General features: G+C 53.7%; 2 protein-coding genes and 1 pseudogene across 9 annotated transcripts in view; 2 read left to right on the forward strand and 1 right to left on the reverse strand.

Moving 5' to 3' along the window:
* Nucleotides 1–4,185: 4,185 nt before the first annotated feature.
* C18H16orf90 (chromosome 18 C16orf90 homolog) lies at nt 4,186–7,787 on the reverse strand. Of its 4 annotated transcripts, none has more exons than XM_054533336.2 (3): nt 6,434–6,604; nt 5,646–5,936; nt 4,186–5,046 (listed from the first exon to the last, which is right to left on the reverse strand). In XM_054533336.2, exons 1-3 carry the CDS (start codon nt 6,477–6,479, stop codon nt 4,889–4,891), a joined length of 495 nt encoding a protein of 164 aa, XP_054389311.1. In that variant the 5' UTR covers nt 6,480–6,604; the 3' UTR covers nt 4,186–4,888. The 4 variants fall into 4 exon arrangements, with proteins under 4 accessions (XP_054389311.1, XP_054389312.1, XP_054389310.1 ...); XM_054533337.2 differs by having other exon boundaries at nt 4,188–5,046; nt 5,583–5,936; nt 6,066–6,561; XM_054533335.2 differs by lacking the exon at nt 6,434–6,604 and adding an exon at nt 7,255–7,787 and having other exon boundaries at nt 4,189–5,046; nt 5,583–5,936.
* CLUAP1 (clusterin associated protein 1) overlaps nt 6,629–14,821 on the forward strand; it is a 41,554-nt gene continuing 33,361 nt past the window's right edge. The window contains exon 1 of one of the 5 annotated variants that reach the window (XM_054533325.2): nt 6,629–6,781. Coding sequence is in view for 1 of the 5 variants with exons in the window: in XM_024233654.3 (XP_024089422.1) it covers nt 12,025–12,046 (22 nt within the window). In the remaining 4 variants the exon portion in view is untranslated. The other 4 variants (XM_054533323.2, XM_024233657.3, XM_024233654.3 and 1 more) reach the window with 4 other exon arrangements.
* LOC100443804 (large ribosomal subunit protein eL18-like) lies at nt 7,246–10,035 on the forward strand (annotated as a pseudogene).

The raw sequence follows: 14,821 nt of genomic DNA on the forward strand, positions 1-14,821 counted from the left end.
CACGCCATGACTGTGGCTTTTTTGCCTCTCAGTCTGTTGGAGTGCTTCTCAAAAAGGCTTTGGGAGGTTTTGCGGGAGGAACTGTCTAGAGGCCAATTTAGAGCCAGTTTTCTTTGGGGCCAGCATGTGGCTGCAGCAGATGTCCTTCTCAGGGATAAGATCCTGGCTACGGCTGTCTGTGGCTGAGTTACAGACTTTTTTTTTTTTTTTTTTTTTGAGATGGAGTCTTGCTCTGTCGCCCAGGCTGGAGTGCAGTGGCGCGATCTTGGCTCACTGCAAGCTCCGCCTACCGGGTTCACACCATTCTTCTGCCTCAGCCTTCGGAGTAGCTAGGACTAACTACAGGCGCCCGCCACCACACCTGGCTAATTTTTTTTGTATTTTTAGTAGAGATGGGGTTTCACCGTGTTAGCCAGGATGGCCTCGATCTCCTGACCTCGTGATCTGCCCACCTCGGCCTCCCAAAGTGCTGGGATTACAGGCATGAGCCACTGTGCCTGCCCGAGTAACAGACTATCTTAAAGCTTCACAGCCTAAGCAGGGGCCATTCTGGTTGCTTCCAATTCCAGCTGGGACAGGAGTCAGCAGGGACTCCATGTGGCATTAGCTAGGCAGGCTGGCGGGGCTGGAGGATTTGCGTGAAAGATGGCCCTACCCACAGGGCTGCCCACAGTGAGCTCAGCAGTGACCATGGGCTTGGCTCCGTCGTTCATGGCTTCCTCAGGCTAGGCTGGTTTTGCACCATACCACAGTCCCAGGGTAGACTCCTTACGGGGCCACTGACCTCCTGGGAAGCTGCCAGGCTTCCTTACTGCCCAGAAGTGACACCCTGCCACTTCTGCCACATTCTACTGGTAAAGCAGGATCTGGAGCCTGTCCCAATTCAAGGGGAGGGGGCTACACAGGGGCCAGAACACCAAGACACGTGGCTCATCCAGGGTAGCAGAAGGGCCACTGACCACAGCCTGGGACCCCCCCCCCGCCCACCCAAAATCTGGAGCCTGGGGCAACCTGTGTTCCTCTCTGAGCCTCCACTCTTTCTTCAGAAGTGAGTGGAGTCCAGGTGCGGTGGCTGATGCCTGTAATCCCAGTACTTTAGGAGGCCAAGGCGGGAGGATCTCCTTAGCTCAGGAGTTCAAGACCAGCCTGGGCAACATAGTGAGACCCTCATCTCTTAAAAAAATAGAAAATGGGCCGGGCGCGGTGGCTCACGCTGGTAATCCCAGCACTTTGGGAGGCCGAGGAGGGCGGATCACGAGGTCAGGAGATCGAGACCATTCTGGCTAACACGGTGAAACCCCATCTCTATTAAAAATACAAAAAATTAGCCAGGCGTGGTGGCGGGTGCCTGTAGTCCCAGCTACTCAGGAGGCTGAGGCAGGACAATGGTGTGAACCCAGGAGGCGGAGGTTGCAGTGAGCCAAGATCGCGCCACTGCACTCCAGCCTGGGCAACAGAGCAAGATTCCATCTCAAAAAAAAAAAAAAAATTAGCTGGGCATGGTGGCCCACGCCTGTAGTCCCAGCTACTCAGGAGGCTGAGATGGGAGGGTCACTTGCCTCAGGAGCTCAAGGCTGCAGTGAGCTATGATTGTTAAACATAGGGCCCAGCGTGGAGCCTCACCTATAATCCCAGCACTTTAGGAGGTGGAGGCGGGAGCATTGCTTGAGGCTAGGAGTTGGAGACCAGGGGCAACATAGCAAGACCCTTTCTCTACCAAAAAAAGTTTTTAATCAGCTGGATATGGTGGCAAGTGCCTTTGGTTCCAGCTACTCAGGAGGCTGAGGCAGGAAGATCACTTGAGCCCAGGAGTTCAAGGCTGCAGTGAGCTAAGATCATGCTACTGCACTCCAGCCTGGGAGACAGTGAGAGACCCTGTCTCAAAAAAAAAAAAAAGAGTGGATTAGGCCCCTAATGGTCTCCAAGCTCCAAGGACTTTGTATTGCTGGCCTCTCGGCGGCCTCAGTTATGCCCAGCGTCCGCAGCTGGTGGCTGGTGCAGGTGTCCCTCCGTGTTCCCTCAGCAGCCCCCGTAATGTCAGTCTTTAAGTGGTCTCTTGGATCCACCTGGCCTCTGCGTCTCTGGGGAGTCAGTGTTGTGGGAGAGAGAGAAGGCAGCTGCCTCTCCGCCACCCCATGTGACTCATCAGTGGACCTCAGGCCAGCTGCATCCCGCCCACACCTGCCCCATCACAGCTGCTCTTGGGTGCAGCATCTAAACACCTGCTCCCTCAGAGCTCCCCCTCCTGGGGACCGCGACAGCCTTGGGTGTCCACCACCCTGTGCCATGCCTGCATACTTAGAACAACCCAAAAACCACCCAAGGACTGAAGTCTCCAGGATCTGCTGTCCTAGGGACACAAGAACTGTCCAGGGTGGGCCCAGGGTACAGGGGAAGGGAAGGAGCCTGGCTGTCCTGGGCACGTCACTTGCGACCTGGCAGGAGCCCAAAGCAGGGGTGGCGCTGAGCCCTAGCCTGACCCGGGCTGCACCGGCTGGAGTCACCAGACGGGAAGGTCACTGAGGCAAACCCAGGTGCTCCCGTCTTCTCCCCATAGGATGGAGACACGGTGGAATAGAGCAAGTGTATTAGTCCGTTTTGACACTGCTTCCTGAGACTGGGTTATTTATAAACAAAAGAGGTTTAATTGACTCAGTGTTCCAGGTGGCTGGGAGGCCTCAGGAAACTTACAATTACGGTGGAAGGCAAAGGGGAAGCAGGCACCTTCTTGACAAGCCGGCAGGACAGAGAGAGAGAGGGAGAGAGAGAGGCGGTGGTGGGGAGGAAGGGTGGAACTGCCAAACACATTTTATTATTTTTTTCTTTTTTTTAAGACAAGAGTCTCACTCTGTCACCCAGGCTGGAGTGCAGTGGCACGATCTCAGCTCACTGCAGGCTCCACCTCCCGGGTTCATGCCATTCTCCTGCCTCAGCTTCCTGAGTAGCTGGGACTACAGGCACTTGCCACCATGCCCAGCTAATTTTTATATTTTTAGTACAGACAGTGTTTCACCGTGTTAGCCAGGATGGTCTTGATCTCCTGACCTCGTGATCCGCCCACCTCAGCCTCCCAAAGTGCTGGCATTACAGGCGTGAGCCACCGCTCCTGGCCCACCGCCAAACACTTTTAAACCATCAGATCTTGTGATAACTCACTATCATGAGAGCAGCATGGCGGAACCCCCCCCCCACCCCATGATCCCATCACCTCCCATGAGATCCCCCCTCAACACATGGGGATTACAATTGGAGATGAAATTTGGGTGGCCAGCAGGCTTCTCATCCACAGTAACAGTGCTCCCCAGGGACACCGGACAATGTCTGGAGACACTTGCTGTCACAGCTTAGAGGAGGGTGCTACAGGTACCAAGTGGGTGGTGGCCAGAGATACTGCTTAACATCCTCCTACATGCACAGGACAGCCTCCATCCCAAAGAAAGATCCAATCCCAAACATCAACAGAGTCAAGTGGAGACACCCCGGCACAGGTGTGGAAGCCCACACCTGGGTGCCCAGAGTCTGGTCCGGCTGGGAGGAGAAGGGCTGTGCTCATCCTGCCCAGAGGGACCTGGGAGCTGGGGTGTGCGCAGCAGTGACCTCACCTGGTAGGGGGCAGGTGGGGCCCAGGTCCACATCCCTGCCTTGCCTGCTCTCCTCCCTGGTGCCCTCCCTGACCCCGCCCTGCCTTCCTTCATCCACTGTGCCTTCCACCCACAATGCCATGGCCTGCATTTAGGATCCTCCCAAGGCAGGAGGATCACTTGAGCTCAGGAGTTTGAGACCAGCCTGGGCAACACAGCAGGACCCCCTCCCCCCAAATCTTAAAACGATAGAAAACTAGGCCAGGCATGGTGGCTCAAGCCTGTAATCCCAGCACTTTGGGAGGCTGAGGTCGGGAGATGGAGACCATCCTGGCTAACACGGTGAAACCCCATCTCTACTAAAAAAATACAAAAAAATTAGCCGGGCGCGGTAGCGGGCGCCTATAGTCCCAGCTACTCGGGAGGCTGAGGCAGGAGAATGGCGTGAACCTGGGAGTCGGAGCTTGCAGTGAGCCAAGATTGCACCGCTGCACTCCAGCCTGGGCGACAGAGCAAGACTCTGTCTCAAAAAAAAAAAAAAAAAAAGTCTGTAACTCAGCCACAGACAGCCGTAGCCAGCCAGGATCTTACACCTGAGAAGGACATCTGCTGCAGCCTCATGCTGGCCCCAAAGAAAACTGGCTCTAAATTAGCCTCTAGACAGTTCTAGACTCCATCTCAAAAAAAAAAAAGAAAATTAGCTGGGCATGGTGGCTCAAAAGGTGGGCTGCTGAGCCCCTACCCACCCTGTGGAGCCAAGCTCAGCAGTGTCTCATCCACGAAGCCCTCACAGACTACTTCCTTGGTGTTCCCACAGGCACTTGCCCTAGCTCACGCCTCTCATGCCCTGACAACTAAGGGTGGGGGCGCGGCAGACCCATCCCTGGAGAGACACAGGACTGCTTTTCTCACCAAACTGGCCTGATGACAGACAGGCAGATGAACAAGAACGTGCAGGCCTTGGCTTTTATTGAGATCAGACCTGTGGGCTCCCCGGCCTCTCGGGGAGGTGGAGGGGGGGGGGCCTGATTCTCCACTCAGCCTGGCCTCCCAGGTACAAGTGGCTGACTGGAGTCTGAGCGGGCTGCAAGGGCATGGCCATGCTTCTATTGCTTCTGCCCCTCCCTCGGGACCTCCTCCTCCTCCCTCTCCCCATCACATTCTCCCGAGGCCCAGGCCTGGGCACTGGGCCGCTGCCTGGGCCGCCCCATGTGGCAGGGCTACTGCCGGGGGCTGAGCCCCTCCTGCTCAGGCTGCCTCCTCGGCCATCCTTCCCCTCCTGTCCCCAGTCCTGGCACTTGGGATCCCTATGGCCTCTCCAGGGCCCCAGAGCGGGTTCTCTTGCACAAGGGACACATGGCCTCTTCCCAGGTCCCCCAGGACCTCTTGGGCCTGAGCCCCAAGCCCTCAGAAGGACCAGGCTGGGGGAGGGCACCCTTGTCTGGGTCCATGCTGGAACTGGAAGCTGAGGAAAGAGGAGAGAAAGGAGTCACTCGAGGGACCCAAGGGGAGGCTGGCGGGGAGGCTGGCAGCCCACCCTGGGGTTCCCAGAATCCGATATTCTTGAAAACAGAAGGGAAGGGGGCAATGCTTCCTCCTTAACAGAATCCCCAGGGGAGGGAGGAGGTCGAGGGAAGAGAATAGTTCAAGCTGGAAGGACCCTCATCTAACCTGAACCCTCATTTTACAAGTGAGAAAACAGAGGCCCAGCAAGGGAGACAGCTTCCAAGGCCCCTCAGCGAGTGTGGAGCTGGGGCAGTCACCCAGCCCTCCCTCCCAGATCCTCCCTTTTTCTCGCACCGCTTTGTCCCTGGTGGATTCTCCAGACCCCGCTCAGCTGTGCATGATGCAGGGATGGGGACAGATTCATTAAGATCTTGGCCTTCTGGGGCATGGTGCCACTGTGGAGGCTTGGGAGTGGAGAAGGGCCCGCCTGAGGCCCCAGCCCAACCATCCGCTAGGGTCTTTCCCCGTGCCCAGTCCTGCCTTGACAGAGCTCACCACTGCTTCCCAGGCTGTCCCTGGGCAATCGGGCTTCCAGAAGAGCTGAGCAGAGGCTGTTACCTGGGCCCAGAGTCCCCTGTGGCAGGTCCAGGGCCCAGGCTGTGCCCTCAGGCTGTGGCGGGCACTCCCCAGTCATAAGCCGGCCCAGCCAGTGGCTCTCACACTGGCCAGTGGGCGGCGGGTGGCTCTCCAGGTAGAGGCCCAGGCCCCGCAGGTGGCGCAGCCGGAAGTTCTTGGGCTTGCTTCCCTGGGTACTGGGGCACTGTGGCTGCGGGGACCCCAGGCCCCCCTCGTAGATGTTGGGGGGTATGTCGGGGTGGCCGGGGCGTCCTTGGGCCTGGCTCACTGCATCTGCAGAGGAGACAGCAGGAGGGTGGTGGCCAGCCCCCACAGCAGCCATGAGGGGAGGGTGCTGTCACATGCCTCTGAGACCAGCTCACATGATGGGCTACACCCCCAGCCAGCCTGGCCTCAGTTTACCTGTGTGTCAAATAGGCTCAGTCCACTGCCTCCCCTGCCCATGCCCAAGACATGACTCCTCTTCCCACTCCCAACCAACAGGGAGGCCTGGGAAGCCTGGGGCCTTGGTGCTGAGAGTGCTTTCTGGACCTCAAGTCCTTTCTACTACCCTGTTCTGCCCGCTACCCTAGGAAGAGTATTCTGGTCCCCCCAGAGAAATTGCACAGTGGGTTTGAGAGAAAGTGACCAGCCCAGGGGCTCACGGCCTGGCCCAGTGGCCACTCCCCTCTCCCAAGCATACATGTCCCTGAGGCCACCGCTCGGCTTTGGGCCCAGGTGGGGACAGAAGCCTCTCTCTCTTCCTGCCACTCCTCCCCACAGCACGGCACCTTCTCTTATGTGCAGCTCAGAAGATGCACAGACCAAGGCTTCCATGGAGGGCCAGTGTGGTGGGGAGGAGCAACCAGGACTTGGGTGCAGCAGGGCCCTGCTCTCCCCTGCCTACAGGGTACATTGGCAGGTCTCCCCTGGCAACTGGTTCTTATGACATCACAGGGAAGACTCCCAGCCTTCCTGAACCCCTAGTTTGGGAGAGGACAGTGCTCAAGGCAAGGGCAGGGTGAAAGAAAGGCATGGGAAGGGGCCAGAACCCCGGGGGAAGTCCCTGGTCCCTCTGGCTGGGGTCAGGCCACATAAAACAGACTCAGATCTGGCAAACTGGAGAGTCGTTCTCTCAGGTGATCTCTTGGGGCCAGCTTCCTCATCTGGGTTGGGAAATGAGGGTTCAGGAGCACAGACCTAGGAAGACCTAGGTCGGTGCTTTGAAAATGCAGAAAAGGGGCTGGGGGCGGTGGCTTATGCCTGTAATCCCAGCACTGTGGGAGGCCAAGGCATAGGCGGATCAGTTGAGGTCTGTGGGAGGCCGGGATGGGCGGATCATGAGGTCAGGATATCGAGACCATCCTGGCTAACACGGTGAAACCCCGTATCTACTAAAAATACAAAAAATTACCCGGGCATGGTGGCGGGCGCCTGTAGTCCCAGCTACTCAGGAGGCTGAGGCAGGAGAATGGAGTGAACCCAGGAGGCGGAGCTTGCAGTGAGCCCAGATCGCGCCACTGCACTCCAGCCTGGGCTGCAGAGCGAGACTCCGTCTCAACAAAAAAAAAAAAAAAAAAAAAAAAAAAGTTAAACATTCATCTTTACGGACCTGGCCGAGCAGGAGGCGCCATCATGGGAGCTGACGTCCGCCACAACAAGGACCTAAAGGTTTGGCGCAAGGAACCCAAGAGCCAGGATATCTATCTGAGGCTGTTTGTTGGTCAAGCCGTACAGGTTACCGGCCAGACGAACTAACTCCGTATTCAACCAGGTTGTGCTGAAGAGGTTGTTTATGAGTCGCCCCAATCGGCCACCTCTGTCCCTTTCCCGGATGATCCGGAAGATGAAGCTTCCTGGCTGGGAAAACAAAACGGCCGTGGTTGTGGGGACGCTTAACGGATGACGCGCGGGTTCAGGAGGTGCCCAGACTTAAGGTTTGTGCACTGCCCGTGACCAGCCGGCCCGCAGCGGCATCCTCAGGGTGGGGGGCAAGATCCTGACTTTCGATCAGGGGCCCTGGACTTTCCCAAGGACGGCGGCCCCGTCCTGCTCTCCGGTCTTTGCAAGGGCCGAGGGGTGTACCGGCATTTCGGCAAGGCCCTGGGAACCCCGCCCAGCCACACCAAACCCTATTTCCGCTCCAGGGACCAGAAGTTCGAGCATGCCAAAGGCCGACAGGCCAGCCGAGGCTACAAAAACGAACCCTCTTATTAAAAAGATTTTGGATGCTGACAAAAACCAAAAAAACATTCAATTTTCTCTAGTCACAGACGACCTGATTTTTTTTTTTTTTAAGATGTAGTCTTGCTTTGGCGCCCAGGCTGGAGTGCAGTGGCGCGATCTGGGTTCACTGCAACCTCCGCCTCCCGAGTTCCTGAGTTCAAGAGCTTCTCCTGCCTCGGCCTCCCCAGTAGGTGGGATTACAGGCACCTACCACCACGCCCAACGAATCTTTGTATTTTTAGTAGAGAGGGGCTTTCGCCATGTTGGCCAGGCTGGTCTCAAACTCCTGACCTCAGGTGATCCGCCCACCTCGGCCTCCCAAAGTGCTGGGATTACGGGCATGACCCACCGCGCCCAGCAACCTGATCTTGTATATAGGAAATATTAAATAATTCACACTTGAAAAAAAATCCTAAACCTAGTAGAGCTTTTTCAGAGCTAATGAAGTTCAGAAAAATCTCAAGTCATAAAATCACCACACAAAAATTAATTGTATTTCTAGACACTAGCAAAGAATAAAAAGAATAAAATAGGAATACATTTAACAAAGGAGGTATAAGACAACTCTGAATACTATAAAACATTGCTGAGAGAATCTGAAGACTTAAATAAATTGGAAAACATCCCATGTTCATGGACTGAAGACTTAATATTGTTAAGTAGCAATACTCCCCAAAGTGCTCAGTACAATTCTTATCAAAATCAAAATGGCCTTCATGTAGTGTGTTAGGTTTCTCCAGAGAAATACAATCAGCAGAATGTATATAGGTATTTACAGAGAAAATATTTATTAGAGGATAAATCTCTTTATATAATTTTTTTTGAGACAGGGCCTTCCTCCATTGCCCATTGCCCAGGCTGAAGTACAGTGACATGATCACGGCTCACTGCAGCCTCAACTTACCAGGCTCAGGCAATCCTCCCACCTTAGCCTCCCAAGTAGCTGGGACTACAGGTGTGCGCCACCAGGCCTGGCTAATTTTTTAATTTATTTTTATTTTTTAATTTTTAATTTTTTTTATTTTTGGTGATGGAGATCTCGCCATGTTGCCCAGAGCTAGTCTTGAACTCCTGGGCTCAAGTGAGCCTCCTGCCTCCACCTCCCAAAGTGCTGGGGTGATAGGCGTGAGCCGCCGTGCCCGGCCAAGAGAAGATTTATTAGGGATATTGGCTTATGTGATTATCGGGGCTGAGAAGTCCCACAATATGCTGCCTGCAAGCTGGAGAACCAGGAAAACCGGTGCTGTAATTAAGTGTGAGTTCAAAAGCATGAGAATGTGGGTAGGGGTGGAGGTGTGGGCTGGTATAAGTCCTGGTGTCCAAAAGTCCAAGAACTAGGAGCTCCAATGTCCAAGGGTACGAGAAGAAGGATGTCCCAGCCCATGAACAGAGTGTGAATTCACCCCTCCTCTGCATTTTTGTCATAATTGGGCGCCCAGCAGATTGGATGATGTCCACCACATTGGTAAGGAGAATCTTCTTTACTCAGTCTAGCAATTCAAATGCTAATCTCTTCTGGAAACGCTTACACAGGCACACTCAAAAATAATGTTTTACCAGCTATCAGACATCCCAGTCAAGTTGACACACAAAATTAATCATCACAAGCAGAAATGGAAAAGCTAATCCTAAAATTCATGTGAAATTACAAGGGAGCCCAAATAACCACAACAATCTTGGAAAAGCAAATCTTCAGAAATCAGAAACACAGCTGGGCATGGTGGCTCACGCCTGTAATCCCAGCACTTTGGGACACTCAGGCGGTCAGATCACCTGAGGTCAAGAGTTTGTGACCAGCCTGGCCAACATAGGCGGGCGGATCATGAGGTCAGGAGATCCAGACCAAAATAGAAAATGGGCCGGGCGCGGTGGCTCACGCTGGTAATCCCAGCACTTTGGGAGGCAGAGGCGGGCAGATCACGAGGTCAGGAGATCGAGACCATCCTGGCTAACACAGTGAAACCCCGTCTCTACTAAAAATACAAAAAATTAGCCGGGCGTGGTGGCGGGCGCCTGTAGTCCCAGCTACTCGGGAGGCTGAGGCAGGAGAATGGCCTGAACCCGGGAGGCGGGGCTTGCAGTGAGCCGAGATTGTGCCACTGCACTCCAGCCTGGGCGACAGAGCGAGACTCCGTATCAAAAAAAAAAAAAAAAGACATTTTTCCAATGGAAATATAAAAATGGTCACCAAACATGTAAAAAGATGTTCAACATCTTTAATCATCAGGGAAATGCAGGCCGCGTGCGGTGACTCACGCCAACATGGCGAAACTCTCTCTACCAAAAATACAAAAATTAGCTGGGCGCGGTGGCGCGCGTCTGTAATCCCAGCTCCTCAGGAGGCTGAGGCAGGAAAATCGCTTGAACCCTGGAGGCGGAGGTCTCAGTGAGCCGAGATTGTGCCACTGCACTGCAGCCTGAGCAACAAGAGCAAGAGTCCATCTCAAAAAAAAAAAAAAAAAAGTTCAAGTTGATCAACATCCTTTCAAGCCCTTGGCATTGTCAAGAGTTTTTTGTTGTTTTAGCCATTTTATCTAGATTTAATTTTTAGGTTTTTAACGTGTTACCTGATATGGCACATTTTAGACCACAGTGATATCTCATTGTGGTTTAATATGCACTTCTCTAATAATAGCCTTGATCATCTCTTTATTTGCATATTAGCCATCCATATATCTTCTTTTGTGAAGTATCTTTTAAAATGTTTTCTCCATTCTCTAATTAGACTGTTTCTCATTATTGAGTGTTGAGAGTTCTTTATACATTCTGGATACACGTCTCTTTATCAGATATGTGTTTTGTGCATATTTTCTTCTAGACTGTGGCTTACCTTTTGTTTTTCTTAATAACACGTGAAGCAACATTTATGTGAGGCCATTGTTTTGGAGAGAGCTCCTGCACAAGGTACCAACGGACCAGACAAAACCAGAATGGAATCGCTAGTGCAAGGTGCCACGTAATCAATGCGAACTTAGAGACAGGCCAATCTGCCAAAACACAGAAGATTCACTGCAACCAACAAAAGGGGCCCTGTTCACCTAGGCTGGCATAAGGAAGCCCCCTCTGCTTTAACCCAAAGAAATGCATCTGAAATAACCTGATGCCAACCAATCGCTTTGAGCACTACGCTGTTTCCTTGTTCCTGCTCAAGCTACCTTACAAAACCCGGCTGCTGTGCCACGCCTGTCGGGGCATCTCCCCAGTTCACACGTGGAAGCCGCCCCTTCCTGCCGCCTCCTCGCGCCCCCATGCAGAGGCTAGGGCTTCCGGGACCCGCGCGGCGCGCGCGGCTCGGGGCCGCTTTCCGGCCTGTTGTGCAGCCCGAGCCGTCTGCGCGTGCGCGAGACTCAGGCCTGCCTGCCTCTGGGCGCCCACAGTGATCCCGTCGTCCGCTCCGCAACCAGATTCCGACGGGGAGCGCGCTGTGCCTCGGACGGGGGAAGGCCGGCTTCCTGAGTATAGTGCATTTTTTTTTTTTTTTTTTTTTTGAGACAGTCTCGCTCTGTCGCCAGGCCGGAGGGCAGTGGCGCGATCTCAGCTCACCGCCTGCCGGGTTCAAGTAATTCTTCTGCCTCAGCCTCCCCAGTAGCTGGGATTACAGCTGTGCGCCACCACGCTTGGCTAATTTTTGTATTTTTTGGTAGAGACGGGGTTTTGCCATGTTGGCCAGGCTGGTCTCGAACTCCTGACCTCAAGTGATCCGCCCGCCGCGGCATCCCAAAGTGCTGGGATTGTAGGCGTGAGCCACCGCGCCTAGCCAAGTATCGTGCATTCTTTATAGAAATGAGGGGGAAATAAGCAATATGGAAAGCGCCTAGCGCAATATCAAGCACGTAGTAGGTACTCAGAGCCTGTCACCCAGCGCGAAACGTCCGCAAAGCGTGTAAACAGAGGCCCAGAAGCTGGGGAGCTTGCAGCCCTCATAGACGCCGGGATCGCCACGCCCTCTGCCCTCGGCGTCTCAGGAGCGCTCTCTGCCGGCCTGCTCTCCCTGTGCGTATGGACGAACCTCCGCGCCTTCGCTTCCCTTTTTGTTTGTCCCTGACCGTACGCCGTCCAAGGGTCCATTGGTTGCCATAGAGACCGGCGAGCGCTGTGCGTGTGATCGCTGAGGGGCGAGCAGCTGCGACCCTGGGCTCCTGGGGACGTGAGCGTCATGTCTTTCCGCGACCTCCGCAGTAAGGCAGCCCCGCGCCCCTGTGACCTGCGGGTCTTCCAGAGATGCAGGGCTCCCGCCCGCCGAGTCCCCTTTGTAGTCGACCCCTGAGGCTTGCGCTGCCGGAGGCTCCTTTCGGGCCTCTGCGCCTCAGGGACCGCCTGACCGGCGGCTGCAACCCCGCCGAGCGCCCCAGGCCCTTCTTAGGCCATTTCTAGCGAGGATGGAAAGTTTTCTATCTGCCACTGGCCGCGTGTGGCTCAGAACGCTTGAAATGTGGCCAGTGCAGATGAATAACTGAATTTTTAAGTGTAATTCATTTCTATTTATGTAGCTGCATGCCGCTGTTCGCTACCGTATTGGAAAATGCATGGAGAGTTTAGAGACTATTTTTTGAGTTGGGTTAGCTTAGCGCTTAGAAAACCGAACAGCAGGCCGGGCGCGGTGGCTCACGCCTGTAATCCCAGCACTTTGGGAGGCCGAGGCGGGTGAATCACCTGAGGTCGGGAGTTCGAGACCAGCCTGACCAACATGGAGAAACCCCGTCTCTACTAAAATTACAAAATTAGCCGAGGGTGGTGGCGGGCGCCTGTAATCCCAGCTACTCGGAAGTCTGAAGCAGGAGAATCGCTTTGGAGGTTGCGGTGAGCCGAGATCGGGCCATTGCACTCCAGCCTAGGCAACAAGAGCGAAACAACATCTCAAAAAACAAAAAAAAAACAACCAGCAACGAAACCGACGAGAGGGGGCTGGGGGATGATCATTGCAGCTAACATTTTTTGAGTTTTAACGATCTGCCAGGGCCCGGTCTGTGTTATGTGCATCATTTCATTTTAATCATCTGAACAACTCTGTGCCCCCTGTATTTGGTAGTGAGGAAACGGGCACAGAGAGGTCAGCTAACTTGGGCAGGTGACACAGGCGGTGGGAGGTGGCACTGGGGCTTGAATTCGGGTTGCCTGAACTCCAGACATCCTGAACTCCATCTGCATCCTTTCTGCAGGGCTGGTAAGGAGAAGGGAGCTCGAATTCCTTTGCTAAGAGGGTGGGGAAGTGGAAGAATGAGGCAAAGAGTGTTGGTTACGGCTGGGCGCAGTGGGTCACGCCTGTAATCCCAGCACTTTGGAAGACCGACACAGGCGGATCACTTAAGTTCAGGAGTTTGAGACTAGCCTAGCCAACATGGCGAAACCCTGCCTCTGCTAAAAATTCAATTAGCCGGGCATGGTGGCACGCGCCTGTAGTCCCAGCTACTTGGGAAGCTGAGGCAGGAGAATTGCTTGATTCCGGCAGGCAGAGGTTGCAGTGAGCCTAGATGGCACCACTGCACTCCACCCTGGGCGACAGAGTGAGACTGTCTTTAAAAAAAGAAAAAAAAAAAAAGGAAAGGTAGATGATTGTTGCCAATTTGATGTGATCCGAGGGGTCTCTTAAAGAGCCAGTTTTCTCGTCAAATTGCTGGTGCCTGCAATTTTAGTATTAGAGATGACTCCTTTTGGTTATGAATTGCTCTTTTCTACAATGTAAAAATATCTAGGAAGACGCATTACCTTTTATCCATGCAGCCACTGAGCACCGGAGTGTGAATCCTGTCCTCTGGGGTTTGAAGGTCTTTGGTGGCCACACATCATGCAGGATGAGTGTCTCCTCCCACATAGTTTTTAGAGAGGCCAGCACCCTGTCGGGGGACGTAGAATGGGGTTTTGTTGGGAAGCACATACACGGAGATTTTGGAATATTTTGACCTTAAATTAATGCTCTGCAGTTGTGCAATGTATGGTAAGGATCTTACTCAAATTAGTGTCTATTTTGACAATAACACCGCAGCATTAACAGAACTCGACTAGTACCTAGCTGTCAGAAGTATTTAGGCAGTGCCTTACTGTGTGAAGGAAAGGCTGCTGCTTTCTTTTCTTTTCTTTTTTTGAGACAGAGTCTCGCTCTGTCACCCAGGCTGGAGTGCAGTGGTGTGATCTTAGCTCACTGCAACCTCTGCCTCCCAGATTCAAGCAATTCTCCTGCCCCAGCCTCCCCAGTAACTGGAATTATAGGCGCCCGCCACCACGCTCACCTAACTTTTGTATTTTTATTTTTATTTTATTTTTTCTTTTTTTGAGATGGAGTCTCGCTCTGTCACCCAGGCTGGAGTGCAGTGATGCGATCTCAGCTCACTGCTAGCTCTGCCTCCCGGGTTCACGCCATTTTCCTGCCTCAGCCTCTCTAGTAGCTGGGACTACAGGTGCCCGCCACCACGCCTGGCTAAATTTTTTTGTATTTTTAGTAGAGACGGGGTTTCACCGTGTTAGCCAGGATGGTCTCGATCTCCTGACCTTGTGATCCACTCACCTCAGCCTCCCAAAGTGCTGGGATTACAGGTGTGAGCCACCCTGCCCAGCAACTTTTGTATTTTTAGTAGAGGTGGGGTTTCACCATTTTGGCCAGGCTGGTGTTGAACTCCTGACCTCAGGTGATCTACCCTCCTTGGCTCCCAAAGTGTTGAGATTACAGGCGTGAACCACCCGCGCCTGGCCTTTTTTGTTTTTGTTTTTGTTTTTGAGACAGGGTCTCACTCTTTCACCCAGGCTGGAGTGCAATCACATGATCTGAGCTTACCGCAACCTCCTGGGCTCAGGTGATCCTCCCACCTCAGCCTGCTGAATAGCTGGGACCACAGGCATGCACCACCACACCCAGCTAATTTTTTTTTAAATCTCTGTATTCACATTTCCCAGAAAACAGTTACAGAGTCCCTTTGTGACTTTGCTGTTTCCTGTGCTCACACTTTCTCTTTCATTGT

This window comes from Pongo abelii, chromosome 18 (genome assembly GCF_028885655.2).
Source record: "Pongo abelii isolate AG06213 chromosome 18, NHGRI_mPonAbe1-v2.0_pri, whole genome shotgun sequence".
NCBI classification, from domain to species: domain Eukaryota; kingdom Metazoa; phylum Chordata; class Mammalia; order Primates; family Hominidae; genus Pongo; species Pongo abelii.